Source organism: Megascapheus bottae, chromosome 31 (assembly GCF_031878675.1).
Source record: "Megascapheus bottae isolate mThoBot1 chromosome 31, mThoBot2.hap1, whole genome shotgun sequence".
In the NCBI taxonomy this organism is placed as follows: Eukaryota; Metazoa; Chordata; class Mammalia; order Rodentia; family Geomyidae; genus Megascapheus; species Megascapheus bottae.
Window position 1 is genome coordinate 8,853,464 of NC_143539.1, and position 18,677 is coordinate 8,872,140.

At 47.2% G+C, this 18,677-nt stretch overlaps 1 protein-coding gene across 1 annotated transcript; it reads right to left on the reverse strand.

Moving 5' to 3' along the window:
• Positions 1 to 1,311: 1,311 nt before the first annotated feature.
• Positions 1,312 to 17,620, reverse strand: Pdcd2l (programmed cell death 2 like). Its single transcript, XM_090323068.1, has 7 exons — positions 17,506 to 17,620; positions 17,257 to 17,423; positions 17,070 to 17,130; positions 15,032 to 15,399; positions 11,337 to 11,447; positions 6,860 to 7,008; positions 1,312 to 1,474 (listed from the first exon to the last, which is right to left on the reverse strand). Exons 1-7 carry the CDS (start codon positions 17,614 to 17,616, stop codon positions 1,344 to 1,346), a joined length of 1,098 nt encoding a protein of 365 aa, XP_090179194.1. The 5' UTR covers positions 17,617 to 17,620; the 3' UTR covers positions 1,312 to 1,343.
• Positions 17,621 to 18,677: the final 1,057 nt, after the last annotated feature.

Genomic DNA, 18,677 nt, shown 5'->3' on the forward strand with positions numbered 1-18,677 from the left:
CTCCAGTCACACTTCTGACCATGTTCCCTGGGATGGGGTGGGGGCAGTTGGGGGGAGTTGTTTTTTGCTAGTCCTGGGGCTTAATCTCAGGGCCTGAATGCTGTTCTTAGGCTTTCCTCAAGATTAGCACTTTACTACATGAGCCACAGCACCATTTCCAGCTTTTTTCTGTGTAAGTGGTACCAAGGAATTGAACCCTGGCCTTAGTGTATCCTAGGCAAGCACTCTACTACTAGGCCAAAGGGCTGGGAGGGTGGGGGTGTTTTGTCAAGGAATCAGGAGTAGTTCTCCTCAATCTCATTCCCAGAACGCCCCACCCGTGAGGGTAATCCTCACTACTAGAGCAGGGGCATGCCTGAACACAACGAGTAGGAGTGTCTTCACACTGTGGTCCAGGGGTGCAGAGAGGAGTGTCCTCAAAAGACATGGAATGAGCAAGCGGGGACCGGTAAGGTGCACCTACAGTGGAGGAGGCGGGCGGTGTCCACACAGCAAGGGTCACTTCCTGTGCTGGCGGGAGCAGGTGAGGAAGGTGGGTCTGGGCTGGGAAGATGGGATAGGCAGAAGTAGCCAGCATTGCAGGGACAGAGCAAGGAGATCTGGTATAGTCAGGCACTGGAGGCTCACAACTCTCATCCTCACTACTCAAGAGGCTGAAATCTGAGACTAGTTCAAAGCCAGCCTGGGCAGGAAAGTCAGTGAGACTTTTTTATTTTTTGCTAGTCCTGGGGCTTGAACTCAGGGCCTGACCACTGTCCTTGGGCTTTCTTAAGGCTAGAGCTCTACCACTTGAGCCACAACACCACTTCCATCTTTGCTAGGCAAGCACTCTACCACTAGGCCAAACTCCCAGCCATCAGGGAATCTTTTATCTCCAATTAATCAGGAAAAAGCCAGGACTGCAGGCATGGCTCAAGTGGTAGAGTGCCAACCTTGAGCAAAAAAGCCAACTGAGGGTTTTTTTTTGTCGGTTGTGGGGCTTGTACTCTTGGCCTGGGTGCTGGCCCTGAGCACTTTAGCTCAAGGCTACCACCCTACCCCTTGAACCACAGCCTCACTTCCCGTTTTCTAGTGGTTAATTGGAGATAAGAGTCTGTCTTTAGTGTCCAAGCTGGCTTTGAACCTTGATCCTCCGATCTCAGCCTGCTCAGTAGCTAGGATTACATATGTGAGCCACTGTGCCTGGCTCCAAGTGAGATCTGATAACTATGAGGACCTGAGTTCAAGCCCCAGTACTGGTACAAATAAAAATACCAGATAGTAGTTTAGTAGCTAGAATAAAAAACGGTAAGCGTGTCTGAATGTACACATTTTAATAATATATATAAACAAAAGGCAATGTTTTACTTAAATAATAATTCATCTGGGTCTTGCTGTATGATACAAAACTCTTCCATGGGGGTTTGGTGATTCTGAGGCCAGCAGCTCTTCTCACATGTGTAGACTAGAACTGTGCCAAACTCCACACAAAGATCTGAAAAACAACAGATGCTGGTTTCAGATAAACACAAAGTTGTAAGACACATAGGAAAAAGGCTAAATTTGACAGTTTGCTTAGTGGTTCAAGCATCGATTTGGGAGCAGAGAGCCTGGGTTCAAGTCCCAGCTCTACCAGTAGGAGGGACAGTCAGTACTTGCCATGATAGTAAGACCACAGTAAAGGGAACTAAGCTAATGCACATAGGAGATACTTAGAACAGTGTTGACTGGAAGACAAGGCTGAGTGAGTAGTAATGAGAAAAATGACACAACACAGGAAACATGAGGCTAACTAAAGAAGCAGAAAAAAATGACATAAACCTAAAACTTTTGATAACAAGAGCTAGAATCCTAGCTACACAGGAGGCTGAGATCTGAGGACTGAGGCTCGAAGTGAAGCCAACCCAAGCAGAAAAGCCTATGAAACAATTCTAAGTAATCACCAAAAAGCCAAGTGGCTTACATGGTAGAATATTATTAGCCTTAAGTGGAAGAACTAAGCGTACCTAGACCAATTCAAGTACCAATTCTGGCATCAAATAAACAAACTGCTTACTGCTTTTGGCTGCAATGTATTTGTGATCTACCCTACAAGTGACTGCTAATGTCAAAAGTGGATTCCAATCAAGTAGCAGTAGCAGGAAAACACACACTAGCTGTGCACGGGCACTGTCACTTCTGGGTCACTATGTGTGTACTGCACTTAGCCAGGCTCTTGCCACCCCTGAGACCTCAACACAGCCCCAGTGGTGCTGAGCATCAACCGTGCGCAAAGGAAAAAGTGGAAAAACATTCTTGGAATGAACTGACCAAACGGTCTGGAGAACAGATCTTCACACACGACCATTTCAGAACTTCTACCTAAAATATTCAGCTAAGTAGCTGATTAGTAAACAAGTACTGTTGTTTCACAGAGAACTTCTTATTAGCACTTTATTTTGGGAGGTAGGGGTGTGACGAGTTGAAGCCAGGGCCTTGAATGTGTCAGTTCACACACTGATACCACTGAGTGCTCTCCCCCAATCCATGCGCTGGTCAGCTAGCTTGCTATTCCTCCTCACATGCAAAACACAGAAGATCTAGTTTTATCGCACATTCTCAGCATTATCTCCCACCTAAAAGTCAGTGATCAGAACAAGCACAGAAGGCAGCAGTAATGGTGCACGCCTACCGTGCCAGCAATCTGCCGAGGTAGGGAAATCTCAGAATCTCAAGTTCAAAACCAGCCTTGACGTGGAAAGAGAAAAAATGAGCCACACACTTGTAAGAGTTTCAAAAGGAATACAAAAGAGTACAATCAAGATCTTCTTCAGGCTAATAAAAAGTATTTAAAAAAACATGTAACAGGGTCGGGAGCATAGCCTAGTGGTAGAGTTCGCCTAGCATACACAAAACCCTGGGTTTGATTCCTTGGTACCATGTACAGAGAAAAAGGTACTATATACACAGAAAATGCCGGGAGTAGCTCAAGTGGCAGAGTGCTAGCCTTGAATAAAAAGTGTCCAAGGATGGTGCCCAGGCCCTAAGTTCAAGCTCCAGGACTGCCAAAATAAATAAATAAAGAAAAAAAACCCTGTAACGTTGGGGGATAGTCAAGGAAAGGATAACATGGTCCAAAAAAAAGAAAGGTACTCAGGCTAGGAGTTTTGCCTAGTGGTAAAGTACTTGCCTAGCATGCATGAAGACCCGGGTTAGACTTATCAGTGCCACATACATAGAAAAAACTGGAAGTAGTGCTGTGGCTCAAGTGGTAGTGCTCTAGCTTGTGTGTGTGTGTCATGGGGCTTGAACTTGGCCTGGGCACTGTCTCTGAGCTCTCCAGCTCAAGGCTACTGTCCTACCCTTGAGCCACAGCCCCTCTTCCCCATTTTCTAGAGGTTAATTGGAGATAAGAGTTCCAGGTCCTTTTGTGTCTGGGCTGGCTTTGAACCTTGATCCTTAAGATTCTAGCCTACTGAGTAGCTAGGATTATAGGCATGAGCTTGGTGCTCTAGCTTTGAGAAAGTCCAAGGACAATACTCAGGCCCTGAGTTCAAGCCCTAGGACTGGCAGAAAATAAAAAAATGTATTCATTCCATTTCAAAACAAAAATTATTTTAATTATTGAATATTTTAAAATTGTTATTTTCGTGGCCAGGAGTTTGGCCTAGTGGTAGAGTGCTTGCCTAGCATGCATGAAGACCTGGGTTTGATTCCTCAGTACCACATACATAGAAAAAGCCTGAAGTGGTGCTGTGGGTCAAGTGGCAGAAAACTCAAGGACAGTGCTCAGACCCTGAGTTCCAGCCCCATAAAGTTGATACATAGCCAGAGAGATGACCATTTCATAAGTCAGGTAATGAGTACATTTCTTTTTTTTTTTTTGTGCCAGTCCTGGGACTTGAAGTCAGGGCCTGGGTGCTGTCCCTGAGCTCCTTTTGCTCAAGGCTAGCACTCTATCACCAGAGCCAGAGCATCACTTCCAGGAATTGAACCCAGGGCTTCATTCACGCTAGGCAAGCAATGAGTACATTCCTTTTTGGATACTGTCACCCCTTCCTTTACTCTCCCAGTTTTTCCTCCTTGCCCACAAAAAAAAAAAAAAAAAGTTTCTTCATGATAAAAACTATCAGCTTTACTCCTATAATCAGAAATGTAACAAGGATACATACTCTCCTCCATTTGACTCAAGATTGTATTAGAACTCTGTGTTAATGCAGAGAAAAATGAAAAGAAATAAGAACACAAAAAAGGTAGCCAAGGCCAGGTATGATGGCACAGGCATACAATGCCAGCACTGGGGAGGCGGCAGGACCACCCCAAGTTTGAACATGTCCCAAAGAAAGAAATGCAAAAATTCCGGTGAAACAGAATCTGTGTGTGTGTTACCCACAGACAACATACAATCATCTCTGTTCAAAATCTGATTAAATGGGCTAGGATGTAGCTCAGTGGTGAAGCACTTGCCTAGCAAGCACAATGTCCAGGGTTCGATCCCCTGTACCAAAAAAAGGCAAAAACAGAAACAAAAAACAGAAAAGGCACAAAAACCCAAACAAAATCTGATGAAGTCAGGCACCAGTGGCTCACACCTGTAATCTTAGTTGCTCAGTAAGCTAAGATCTGAGGATCTTGGTTCAAAGCCAGCCCCTGGCAGGAAACTTCAGGAGACTCATCTCCAATGATTAAAAACTAGCAGCAACTACTCAAAGAAGCCAGAAGTAGTGCTGTGGCTCAAGTGACAGAACAAAAAGAAGCTCAGTCCGTGCACAGGCCCAGAATTCAATCTCTAGGACCAGGAAAAAAAAAAAGTGGATGAAATGAACAAGGATAAAGATTACAGTTTCAGAGATTAATATACAAAATATACAAAAATAAACTGTGGAGCAAGGTCCATGAAGAAGGCTGAATAAGAAGCTCCAGGAATCCGATCTTCCCCAACAACCACGAAGCTGGCAGGACTAGCTGGAGAGGCTATTTTGGAACTCTAGATATAGTTCAATAGTTGCACCACCCAGCGCAGAGCCTGAGAAAGTGGTTCATAACTTTCACATTCTCTTCAATTCACTTACAAGAGATACATTCATGATGTTTAATGAACCTGGAGTGGGATCGCCGCAAAGAAACTATTCTCAAGCAATCAAAAGGTAATTTTAAAATAAATTTAAAAAGGCAGGTGCCAGTGACTGTAATCCTAGCTACTCAGGTGGCTGAAATCTGAGAATCATAGTTCAAAGCCAGCCCGGGTATTAAAAAACAGGAGACACATCTCCATTTTTTTCCCCCTTTTTTGTGAGTCATGGGGCTTGAACTCTGCATTTGGGCGCTGTCCTTGAGCTCCTCAGCTCAAGGCTACTGCCCTGAGCTACAGTCCCATTTCCCATTTTCTAGTGATTAATTGGTAATAACAAAATCTCAGATTCTTTTGTGCCCGGGCTGGCTTTGAACCGAGATCCTCAGATCTCAGCCTCCTGAGTAGCTAGGATTACAGACCTGAGCCACCACACCTGGCTTCATCACCAATGAAGCACTAGAAAACCCGAAGTGGCCCTGGGGATCCAAGGGTAGGGCAGTAGTAGCCTTGAGCTGAAGAGCTCAGGGACAATGCCCAGGTCCAGAGTTCAGGACCCACAACCAGCAAAGGGAAAAAAAAAAAAGGCCAGGAATGTAGTTATGTAGTTTAGTGATAGAGTGCTTGCCTACCATACATGAAAAACCCTGTTTGAGTCCTCAGTACTAAATCCAAGCACTCAAGTGGTAGAGTGCTACTGAGTGGTATTGAGGAATCAAACCCAGAGCTTTATGTATGCTAGGCAAAGCACTCCACCACTAGGCCACAGAACTAAAAACAAAACAAAACAAAACAGGGGAGGGAGGAGGCAGGGCGCTCTGGGAGTTTGGCCTCGTGTTAAAGTGCTTCCCTAGCATGTATGAAGACCTGGTTCGATTCCTAGGTACCACATACATAGAAAAAAAGATAGAAGTAGTGCTGTGGCTCAAGTGGCAGACAGACTACTATCCTTAAGTAAAAGAAGCTCAGGGACAGTGCCCAGGCCCTGAGTTCAAGCCCCAGGACTGGCAAAAAAAACCAAAAACAAAACAAACAAAAAAAAAGGACCAGAAGTGGAGCACAGGGACAGTGCCCAGACTGTTGAGTTCCAGCCCTGAGATGGAAACAAAAAGAAAAAGATAAACTAATTTTTGGGGGAAGGAAAAACTGGAACAGTCTGAGAGTAAAGAAGTGACATTATCTAAAAAGAAATGTACTCATTACCTAACATGTAATTCTAACCTCTCTGTATATCCTTTATAATAACAAGAAGAATTTTTTTTTTCTTTTTTTGGTGGGTGATGGGGCTTGAACTTGGCCTGGGTGTTGTTCCTGAACTCTTCAGCTCAAGGCTACTGCCCTGCTCTTAAGCCACAGCCCCACTTCCCATTTTCTAGAGGTTAATTGGAGATAAAGAGTCTCAGGTCCTTTTGTGCCTGGGCTGGCTTTGAACCTTGATCCTCAGATCTCAGCCTCCTGAGCAGCTAGGATTACAGGCGTGAGCCTTGGTGCTGGGCTAAGATTTTTTTTTTTGCCAGTCCGGGGCTTGAGCTCAGGCCTGAGCACTGTCCTTGGACTTTCTCAAGGCTAGAGCTCTACCACTTGAGCCTCAGCACCACTTTCAGCTTTTTTCTATGTATGTGGTACCGAGGAATTGAACCTGGATCTTCATGCATGCTAGGTAAACACTCCACCATTAGGCCAAAATCCTGGCCCCCCCCAGCTAAGAAGTTTTTTAAAAAATATTAATACAATTCGAATTTCCAAAATGGTCTCCAACATGCTATGGTATTTTATGAAACAACACCACACACAGTCTTTGAAGTTAATATAACCCCAAGAGAGTCTTACCTAAATGAGCACTGCTGAGCATGGTGACAAGTGCCGGCATAAGCTGACACTCGAATGTCCTGGGGCCTCCACAGTAGCCACAGGCGGGGACCTCAGTGATTGCTGATGTGGGACAAGACAAAAAAAGTGGCTCTCCACTCCAGGAATACCTAAGAGAGACAAAGGAAGAACCCGAGTCAGAGCCATGTGCACACAAGTTACACAGCAATACTTACGACCCTGCTTTGCAACTGACTTTTCTTGTCTAGTATTTTGAGCAAAGAAAAAGAACAAGGAAAAGCACTGGGAAGACAGAACAATCCATCAACACTGGAAGCACAGGAAGGCCTCAAGTCTTGTCAATGCTGCTGATTCAGTAGAATTGGATGCAGTGCTGTCCATGTTGAAATGAATCAGACCTCAGCCTCCTGAGGAGCTAGGATTACAGGCATGAGCTACTAATGCCCGGCTTGGATGCACTTTTAGATATTGGGAAAAAAAAAAACATATTAAAAACACAATGAAGAAAAAGAACTATACACCATTTTGAATAGCTGAAATGCAAAACTAAATGTACCAAGTACTGGCAGAGATGTGAAAGAACTGAAATTTTTTTTGTGTGTGTCAGTCCTGGGGCTTGAACTCAGGGCCTGGGCAGTGTCCTGGAGCTTTCTCAAAGCTAGCACTCTACCACTTGAGCTACAGCTCCATTTCTGGCTTTTGCTGTGTATGTGAGTACTGAGGACTCAATCCAGAGCTTCATGCATGCTAGGCAAGCACTCTACCACTAAGCCACACTCCTGGCCCCAGAACTAAAATTTTTTAAAAAAAATTGGGGAGGGGGGCACATTGGAGTTTGGCCTAGTGGTAGAGTGCTTGCCTAGCAATGCACAGCACCCCAGGTTCAATTCCTCGGTACCACATACAGAAAAAGCTGGAAGTGGTGCTATGGTTCAAGTGGCAGATGGCTAACCTTGAGAAATAAAGCCCAAGGACAATGCTCAGTCCCTGAGTTCAAGCCCCAGGACTGGCAAAAAGAAATAATTTTTTTTTTTTTTTTTTTGGAAGGGCCAGGCACAGTGGCTCATGCCTGTAATCCTAGTTACTCTGAAGATCACAGCTCAAAGCCAGCCTGGGCACTAAAGTTCATGAGACTTTTTTTTTTGCCTGTCCTGGGTTTGAGCTCAGGGTCTGAGCACTGTCTTTGGACTTTCTCAAGGCTAGAGCTCTACCACTTGAGCCTCAGTACCATTTCTGGCTTTTTCTATGTATATGTGGTACCAAGGACTTGAACCCGGGTCTTCATGCATGCTAGGCAAGCACTCTACCACTAGGCCAAACTCCCGGCCCAGTTCATGAGACTTTTGTCTCCAATTAACCACCAGAAAACCAGACGTGGCGCTATGGCTTAAGGAGTAGGGCAGTAGCTTTGAGCCGAAGAGCTGCAGAGACAAGGCCCAGGCCCAGAGTTCAAGTCCCACAACCACACACACACACACAGAGTTTTGGAGAGGCCAGGAGGCCCAGGCCCAGAGTTCAAGTCCCACAACCACACACACACAGAGTTTTGGAGAGGCCAGGAGGCCCAGGCCCAGAGTTCAAGTCCCACAACCACACACACACACACACACACACACACACACACACACACACACAGAGTTTTGGAGGCCAGGAGGATGGCTTAGTGGTAGAGTGCTTGCTTGGCATGTACAAAAGTCCTGGGTTTGATCCTTGGTACCACATATACAGAAAAAGCCAAAAGTGAGCCTGTGGCTCAAGTGGCAAGTGTTAGCCTTAAGAAAGCCAAAGGACAGTATCCAAACCCTGAGTTCAAGTCCCAGGACTGGCACAAAAAAAAGAAAAAAAAATGGAGACAAGAGTCTGATTCTTGGGCATAAGGGGGGAAGGGAAAGTGGGAGAAAAAAATGGGATAATATCAATGTTCAAGATGTACCCACTACCTGTGAATGTAACTAACCCCCTCTATATATTTCACTGACAATAAAATACAATTAAAAACAAACAAACAAAAACCTGACTCTATAAGCCAATATGGCCTGAAATTTACAATCCTCTGCCTCTGCCTCAAAAGGACAGGAATGATTCTCAACACTGTCGTGGGACTCTTTCCATTTTGGAAAGCAGTTTGTCTGCTGCCTAAACAATTAAACAGACACACTGGGCCCTGGTGGCTTAATCCTGAAATCCTCCGTCTCAGGAGGCTGACATTTAAGGACCACAGTTCCAAGCTAGCTGCTGCAAGAAAGTCTGTGAGACTCTACTTCCAATCAATCACAGAAAAAAAGCTGGAAGTGGTTCTGTGTCTCAAATGGTAGACCACTTGCCTTGGGCAAAAAGAGCGCTCAAGGCCAGTATGCAGGCCTAGATTTCAAGCGCCAACAATGGCAAAAAAAAAAAAAAAAGGTTAAGTAGGCTCACATATACTATGTGCTACTATTCTAATCCCAGGTAATTGCTCCACAGAAATAGATGCATGTTTCTCAGTGTATCAAAAAGAGTATTCCTAGATACAGATTTTGTGTGTGTGTGAGCATGCATGCGCACGCTCATCCTAGGACTTGAACTTTGAGGCTAGCCCTCTACCACTTGGTAACGAGGAATTGAACCCAGGGCTTTGTGCAGGCTAGGCAAGCACTAGGTCATGCTCCTGGCCCCCAGAATTGTTGATTAAAAAAATAATAAAAGCTGCGAGTGGTGGCTCAAGCCTGTGATCCTGACTTACTCAGTAGGGTGAGATCAAGGATTGCAGTTCAAAGTCAATCTGGGCGCTAAAAGTCCATGAGACTCCAATTAATTACCAAAAAACTGGAAGTGGCTGTGGCTCAAGGGGTAGGGTGGTAGCCTTGAGCTGAAGAGCTCAGAGACAGTGCCTAGGCCAAGTTCAAGCCCACCAATGATGAAAAAAAAAAGTGGGGAGTTTGTGTTTCCTGGTGTGTTGATGATAGCAGTTGGTAAGATAGTACCCAAAGATAAGCTGGACAAAAGGCATGCCTGAGCTCCTTAATCACTTTTACAATTTCTCTGCAGGCTCAGATTGTTTTTTTGTTTTGTTTTTCCTGAGACAAGGACTTAAACTCACTATATGATACTTGCTTTTTGCTCATTGGCTAAGTCATGTCTCTGACCCTAAAACTATAATCAATATAGTTCTTTTGTTGTTTTGGTGCCAATCCTGGGCCTTGAACATTTTCCCTGAGCTATTTGCTCAAGGCTAGTGCTCTACAGCTTTAAGCCATATTTCTGCTTTTAGCTTGTGGATGGTTAACTGGAGATGAGAGTCTTGGGGACTTTTCTGCCTAGGCTAGCTTAAACTTTGACCTTCAGGTCTCTGCCTCCTGAGTAACTAGGATTTTAGGTGTGAGCCACCAACACCTGGTTAGTTAATAGGATCTGGTTGGCATTTTTATTTACAGCTGGCACTCTGCCACCTGAGCTATCCCTTCCAGTTTCATCTTTTAGCTGACAACTGAAGATAGGAATCTCAGATCTGTCTCCCCAGACTGGCTCCTGAGTTATCAGATCTCAGATGCTCAAGTAACTAATATTAAAAAGTAAAAGCTGCTGGTGCCTGGTTCTCAGGGTCTCAGCTGGGTGCTGGATGCTCATGCCTGTAATCCTAGAAGGTTGAGATAAGAGGACTGTGGTTCAAAGCCAGCCCATAAAGAAAAGTCCCCATGAAACTATTTCCAATTATCCACTCACAAACCAGGAGTGGTGCTCTGGCTCAAAGTGGCAGAATGTTAGCCAAGAATAAAAGAACTCAGGGACTGCTGAGAAAAGAAAAAGACAGGGTCTCTATTGTGCAGGCGATCCTCTGACTTCCTGACTCAAGCAACTCTCCTGCCTCAGTCTTCCATTGTATACCAGCATACATTACTTCTGCAATACTAATTTTAAAGAAGGGAAGCGGGATGCCAGTGGCTCATGCCTACAGTCCTAGCTACTCAGGAGGCTGAGATCTGAGGATCGAAATTCAAAGCCAGCACAGGCACAAAGGTGTATGAAGGACTGGGGGTGTGGCCCAGTGGTAGAGTGCTCACCTAGTATGCATGAAACTCTGGGTTCCATTCTTCAGTAACACAAAGAAAAAGCCAGGAGTTGGGGCTGTGGAACAAGTGATAAAGCACTAGCCTTGAGCAAAAAGTGTCCCAAGGACAGTGCACAAGCCCTCAGTGGAAGCCCCAGGTCTAGTCCCCCCAAAAAAGGTCCTTATCTCCAATTAACTACCAGAAAACAGGAAGAGGCACTGTGACTTAAAGTGGGAGAGCACTACCCTTGAGCTAAAGAGGTCAGGGACAGTCTCAGACCCAGAGATCAAGACCCATGACAAACAAAAATAAGAAAGAGGGGACTGGCTAGTAGAGCACTAGCCCTGAGAAATCCCAAAGACAGTACCCAGGCTCTGACTGGCAAAAGTCCCAGGACTGGCAATAAATAAATAAATTAAAAGACAGAAAACAAAATCTGCTTCATTTACCTCAAAATCTGGTCCTGACAAGAACCAATTCTCTTCATGAATTTGTAAAACATTTGATCTCCACTTTTAATTTTGGTCTTCTCATATTTTTCATCGCCATCACCAGAAAAGCTACAGAGAAAAGCACAAACTACGCTTAGTGTGGATAGACAAAGAATTACAGTATTTCAGAGAGCAAACAAGATTTTTTGTGCCAGGACCGGGGCTTAAACTCAGGGCCAGGGTACTCTCCTTTAGCTCTGTCTCTCAAGGCAAGCACACTACTATTTGAGCCAGTACTCTACTTCTGGCTTTTTGGTGGTTAATTGGGGAGCTTTAAATCATGACCCTCAAATCTCAACATCCCGAGCAGCTGGGATGATAGGCATGAATCACTACTGCCCAGTAGATTTTTTTTTTGGCAGGCTGTAGGGCTTGAAGTCAGGGCCTGGACGCTGTCCCTGAGCTCTTCACCTCAAGGCTAGCACTCTAGGGCCAGGAGTGTGGCCTAATGGTAGCATGCTTGCCTAGCATGCACGAAACCCTCGGTTCGATTCCCTGGAACTACATACACAGAAAAAGCCAGAAGTGATGGTGCCCAGGCCCTGAGTTCAAGCCCCAGGATGAATGAATGGATGGGCACAGGGCGGGGGGGGGGGGGGGGGGTGCGCACACGCACGCGCACACACACGTAGCACTCTATCTTTGAGCCACAGCACCACCCCCCCACACACACCCACACCCCCCCCACACACAGGTAGCACTCTATCTTTGAGCCACAGCACCACACCCACACACCCACACACACCCACACACCCACACACACCCACAGGTAGCACTCTTATCTTTGAGCCATAGCACCACACCCACACACCCACACCCACGGGTAGCACTCTATCTTTGAGCCACAGCATCACTTCCAGTTTTCTGGTGGTTAATTGGAGATAAGAGTCTTATGGACTTTAAGCCGGCCAAGGTGGCTTACTCCTGTAATCCTAGCTGTAGTGGTCAACTGGAGATAAGAGTCTCAAGGTCTTTTGTGCCCAGGCCGGTTATGAACCTCGGTCCTCAGATCTCAGCCTCCAGAGTAGTTAGGATGACAGGCGTGAGCCACCAAGCCTGGCTCAAACGCAGTTCTATTAAGAACTGTCTTCTGGAAGTGGCACTGTGGTTCAAGTGGAAGAGTGATAGCCTTGAGCTGAAGACTCCCTGAACTGTCCCTGAGGACAATGCCCAGGTCTTGAGTTCAAGGCTCACGACCAAAAAAAAAAAAAAAATTCTTATGGACTTTAGTGGCAGGGCTGGCTCTGAACCGGGATCTTCAGAGTCGCTAGGATTATAAGCGTGAGCCACCAGCACCAGACTTGAAAATTATTTTGTTTAAAAGCATTTAGCCAGGAGGCTGAGATCTGAGGATCAACGTTCAAAGCCAGTCCGGACACAAAAGGACTTGACACTCTTATCTCCAATTAACCCCTAGAAAATAGGAAGTGGGGCTTGGCACAAGGGTAGGGTGGTAGCCTTTAGCAGTAGAGCTCAGGGACAACACCCAGGCCCAAGGGTAGGGCAGTAACCTTGAAATGAAGAGCTTAAGGACAGCACCCAGGCCAAGTTCAAGCCCCATGACCCACAAAAAAATGAATTTAGGGGCTGGAGGCAGAGTTCAGTGAATGCACACCTGCCTGGTCGGTTCAAGATCCTGAGCTGAAAACCCTTGTTCTGCTAAAAATAAGCAAACCAATTTTTTAGGGGACAGGGGTGTAGCTAAGTAGAAAGTATTTAGCACATTCAAGATCATGGGTATAATTCCTAGTCCCACAAAAAAGAGCAAAAATAATTTCTCAAATACATGTGCAGCCCTACCATTCTCCCAACCCTCTTCAACAATAAGCTTTCTACAAGGTAAAAGGCCAGTATGTCCGCTGACACTGTTACAGACTTTTTTTTTTTTGCCAGTCTTGGAGCTTGAACTCAAGAGTCTGAGCACTGTCCTTGGGCTTTCTCAAGGCTAAAGCTCTACCACTTGAGCCCCAGCAGCACCACTTCTGGCTTTTCTATGTATGTGGTACTGAGGAATTGAACTGGGGTCTTCGTGCATGCTAGGCAAGCATTCTACCACTAGGCCAAACTCCCAGCCCCCATATTTTTTTTTTTTTTGCCAGTCCTGGGCTTGAGCTCAGGGCCTGAGCACTATCCTTGGACTTTCTCAAGGCTAGAGCTCTACCACTTGAGCCTCAGCACCACTTCCGGCTTTTTTCTATGTATGTGGTACTGAGGAATCGAACCCGGGTCTTTGTGCATGCTAGGCAAGCACTCTACTACTAGGCCAAACTCCCGTCATCTCCCCCCCGCCCCATAATTTTCTTGTTGTTGGTTGTGGGGCTTGATCTCTGGGCTGGGTGCTATCCCTGAGCTCTTCAGCTCAAGGCTAGTGCTCTACCACTGAGCCACAGTGTCACTTCAGTTTTCTGGTGGTTAACTGGACATAAGAGTCTCAGGGACTTTTGTGCCAGGGATAGCTTTGAAGTGCAACTCTCAGATCTCAGCCTCCTTAGTAGCTAGAATTATAGGCATAAGCCACTGGTGCCCAGCTTATTTTCATAAATTTTTGAAATGTCATCATGTCTTTACTCTCCCACCAACATTATTCTGAAAAGTGCTGACAAGTCAAACAATTCTGATAAAACAAAACAAACAGGGGTGGGAGTGTGGCCTAGTGGTGGCATGCTCACCTATCATGCACAAAGCCCTGGGTTCCATTCCCTAGAACCACATATACAGAAAAAAAACAGAAGTGGCACTGTGGCGATAAGTAACAGAGTGCCAGCCTTGAGCAAAAAGTGTCCAAGGACAGGGCCCAGGCCCTGAGTTCAAGCCTCAGGACTGCATACCCCCCACCCCACCCCCCAAAAAAAGGGCCGGGAGTGTGGCCTAGTGGTAGAGTGCTTGCCTAGCATGCATGAAACCGTGGGTTCAATTCCTGGGTACCACATACACAGAAAAAGCCAGAAGTGATTCTGTGGCCAAGTGGTAGAGCTCTAGCCTTGAGAAAGCCTAAGGATAGTGCTCAGATCAAATTCAGGCCCTAGGACTGACAAAAACAAAGAAACAACAACAACAACAAAAAAACCCTACTTTTTGTGGTACACAGGTGGGAGACAGTGGTAAATTGTGAACTCAGAGCCTGTCACTTGCAAAGCAGGTAGTCTACCATGCTCCCAGTCCTTTGGCCTTTCTTCTCATTTTCAGATAGCATCTTACGCTTCTGCCCAGGTGAGCCCAGACCTTGATACTCCTATTTCTTTAGCCAGGCTCAGGGACAGCTAGAGATGCCCAGGGCCTATACCATCATGCCCAGCTTTACTGGTTGGGATAAGACTCTTGATAACATTTTTCTTAATGTACCCTTGGAATGACATCTTCCTGGATCTCTGCCTCCAGAGTTGCTGGGACTACAGGTGTGAGCTACTGTGCCTAATCTCACCTGTCACTCTCTGGAGTGCAGGTATCAATAAACCTACGTGTTTATAAGCTAACTCTTGTTGCCTGGTAAGGGCTGTACTGCTGTTTCTTACCCAAGGAGTGAAGCAGAAAGGTCCTACCAACTATGTTCTTCCTGAAGTGTCCCACAGAACTGAGGCGAAACCTAATGTGCTTGCTGTGTGGCACCTTCCTGACCACGTCACTTCTCAACCTCAGCAGCTGCACGCATTCACCTTTGGGAGAGCAACTGGTCCATAGGAATCCCTTCTCGCTGCTCGTAGTCCCTCAGGAGGTTGTAGGCATGATCGAGACTGACCAAGTCTCTGAAATCTTCCTCGGCCACCACAGAGATGTAGTAGGGCTGGAACTGCGGTACTGCTGTGGGCCTGGCCATTCTTCCTTGCTGAGATGCAGGATGTGCTGCATCCACGCCAGCATCCTGCAGGCAGAGGCCCTGGAGCTGCACTGTGTAGTCTATATCCTTATCATTAGAGGAATCCTTTCTAAAATCCAAAGGAAGCCGGGGCGCAGGCGCGTCCTCACTGTCACTCCCCCAGTCATCTGCACCTTCACACCAGTTCTCAGCTGCAAGGCCATTTTCCTGTTTTGGGAAGACACCCGGCAAATAAAAACCAATCAGGCTTAGATTTCACACACAGATTTCATCTGTGCCTTGACCTTAAACTATCTCTTCCCCTCTGGGGAACTCTAATCCAACTTCTTGGATTCCAGCTATTCAGAATTACGTGGAAGGTGATTTCAGTACTTACCTTTCCTTTCCAGGGCAGACAGCATGGCCTCGAGGGCCCACAGTGTTTTCAACCATCTGTCCTAAAACCTTTCCGTGTACTTCATTTGCTGTAGAAACTGAAGGAAAGAACTACATTCCCAGACTCCTTTAGCATCTAGGGTCATCACATATGTTCAGGAGTCTAAGTAAATTCACGAGAGACACAAATTTGAGACCACCAGAAACAGATCTAAACTTGCATGGAATAAAGAAATGTCAAGAGCTGGAAGCTAATGGCTCCAGCCTGGAATCAGGAGACAAAGATTTGAGGATTGTGGTCCAATGCCAGGCAGGGCTCCAATTACCCACCCCCAAACCAGAACTATAGATTGGTGGCTCAAGGTGGTAGAGTGCTATCCTTGAGCACAAAAGCTCAGGGACAGGGCCCAAGCTCCATGCCATGAAACAAAGGGGAATCATTCTGAAGGACAGTAGGTTTCTAATGTGGAAACCACTCCCCTCACCCCCAGTCCTGGGGCTTGAATTCAAGATCTGAGCACCTTGGGCTTTCTCAAGGCTAGAGCTCTACCACTTTAGCCACAGCATCACTTCTTTTTCTATGTATGCGGTACTGAGGAATTAAACCCAGGTCTTTGTGAATGCTAGGCAAGCACTCTATCATTAGGCCAAACTCCCAGCCCTACCTAACTACTCTTGAGCGTCCTGACTGCAGGTGAGGCCATTTCTAAAATGTGGTTTCAGAGGTCACACCTGGAATCACATTCTACCGTCTATCAACTTAGTAAATCCTTGTGTTAAGTCTTTGAATTAAGTCTATGTCAGCTTATCTATTATCAGAAAGTGAACTTTGAAAAGACATATCCATCTTATTTCTAGTTCCTATATTGCTGGTATTGTCTCTCTCCCATATTAAACGGTATATAGAGAACTACAGCAAAAGGCAGCTGAAGTTTATTCTGCAACTGCAGACAGAACTAGGGATTACACTCAAGGTCTGGGAACTATCTTTTAGCTTTTTTTCCCCCTTAAGGCTGGTGCTCTGTCGCTCGAACCACACCTCCAAGCCACCATTCTTGCTAGGAAATTCTTGCTAGCTTTGAAGCTCAATCCTCAGATTTTCACCTCGTGAGTGGTTGGAATTACAGGTGTGAGTCGCCAGCACCCAGCTTACCGCTGGTTATATCTTCCAGGAGAGATGTGGTCCACGTGAAGGAGCTTGAGCTGAATAACAACTAAGTAACAGCTGAGTTTGAAGCCTGAGTTTGAGTCCCAGTATTGGCATGACAAAAGAAAACTCAAAACCCATTTCGTTGAGCTTTTTCTTTTTCCTTTTTCAGGAGACAGGGTGTTGTTGTGCAGCCCAGGCTGGCCTTGAGCTCCTCCCTGGGCGGCTTGCGATTCTCAAGTTAGCTGGTATTAACTGACCTACAGCATCAAGCCTGGCTTTACCCCACCTAACGAGAGAGGTCAAGGACACCCTCAACAGCCACCCAACACGCTGCCAGTCACCACCGTTTTACCTGAGCTGCTGGCTCCTCTTTCTCTTGCACCTGCAGGCACTGGGAGCGCAGCACCTTCCAGCTTCGGGGTAAAGACGGATGGTGGTGAGGGCTCCACGCTGTCCCCGGGCCCCCAGCTCGTGTCCCCCCCCCCCGCCTCACCGCCTTCCCCTCCCCCGCCGTTGTGGGGAGACCGAACCCCGCTCACCAGCGCGCCCCGCCTTCCGCGCACGTCGGGAGGGCACACGCGAACACGTGCAGGAGCCGGTGGAACGGGGAGCCTTCGAGCGGGCAGTACACCTGCACGACCAGGGCGAGCGGCCGTCCGCAGCGCTCACACGCGGGCCTCGGCGCCGCCACGGCGGGCGGGGCGTCCTGACGGGGAGACGGCGCTTCGAGGCGGCCCCGGGGCCTCGCCCAGCGCCCACCCAACCCCGGCTACAGCCCCAGACCTCACCGGAACGCCGCCCAGCTTGCTCGCCGTCCAGGCGCTCGGCCCCGTGGGGCTGCCGGGCACGGCTGCGTCTCGAAATCCGAGCAGCACCGGTGGTTTTCCGGCAGCGGCCATGATCGTCGGGCGCTCACGTGATCAGAACTACGGAAGCCCGGGGGGTGGGGAGGTCCCTGCGCTTGCGCGGCGCATGCGCGGCGCCCAGGCCAGCGAAGCCCCGCCTCCCCGCGTTAGTAGCCTTCTACACCCTTTAAGGTCGGCAGCACCACCCGTGTCTGCTGAGTCTTGGGTTCAAATCCGTGGACACCCAGGTTAAATTCGTCTGATGCCCTGCAACAGGAAGAGGGCACTGTTGACTAGGAACTCACCTTGTCAGAAAACCTTACTTCGAGATAAAATAGTGCGGGCGCGGCGGCTCACGCCTGAAATCCAAGCTACTCAGGTGGAGATCTGAGGATCGCGGTTCAAAGCCAGCCGGGGCATTGAAGTCCGTGAGCCTCTTATCTCCAGTTCACCTCTAGAAAGCCACAAGTGGCGCTGTGGCTCCAAGGGTAGGGGCGGTAACCCAGAGCTGACGAGCTCAGGGACAGCGCCCAGGCCCAGAGTTCAAGTTAAAGAGCAAATGTGAGCCTTGCTACTCAGCAGGCTGAAATCGCAGCATCACAGTTCCGGCCAGCCCAGGAAAGTCCTTGAACTTCTCATCTCCAATTAACCGGGAGAAGTGGTTAAGTGGCAGTGGCTCAGTGAGGTGCTAGTCTCGAGTGAAGGAGCGCAGAGGCAGCATCTTGTCCCTAAGTTTAAATCCCACCTTGAGGCTGAGATCTGAGCATCATGGCTCAAAGCCAGACTCTTGTCCCCAAACTAATCACCAAAAAGGGCAAAAGTGGAGCTTTTGTTTGAATGGTAATTCAGCCTAGGGTGAAAAAGCCAAGAATGTAAAGCCCTTATCAAGCTCGAGTACCAATGGTGGGGGAGAGTGAAGTTCGGTGGAAAAGCTCTTGTCTAGCATGCATGAGGCCACAACGCACATCCCCCACACCAAAAAGGAAAAAGAACCTGGTATGGTGTCATACACCAGTGATGTCTGCACTTGGGATACTATTTTTAAGGCTACACAATGAGAAAGAAGATGGATAACAGGGATTTCCACCTGGTGGCCAAGAAAAGCTAACATTTTT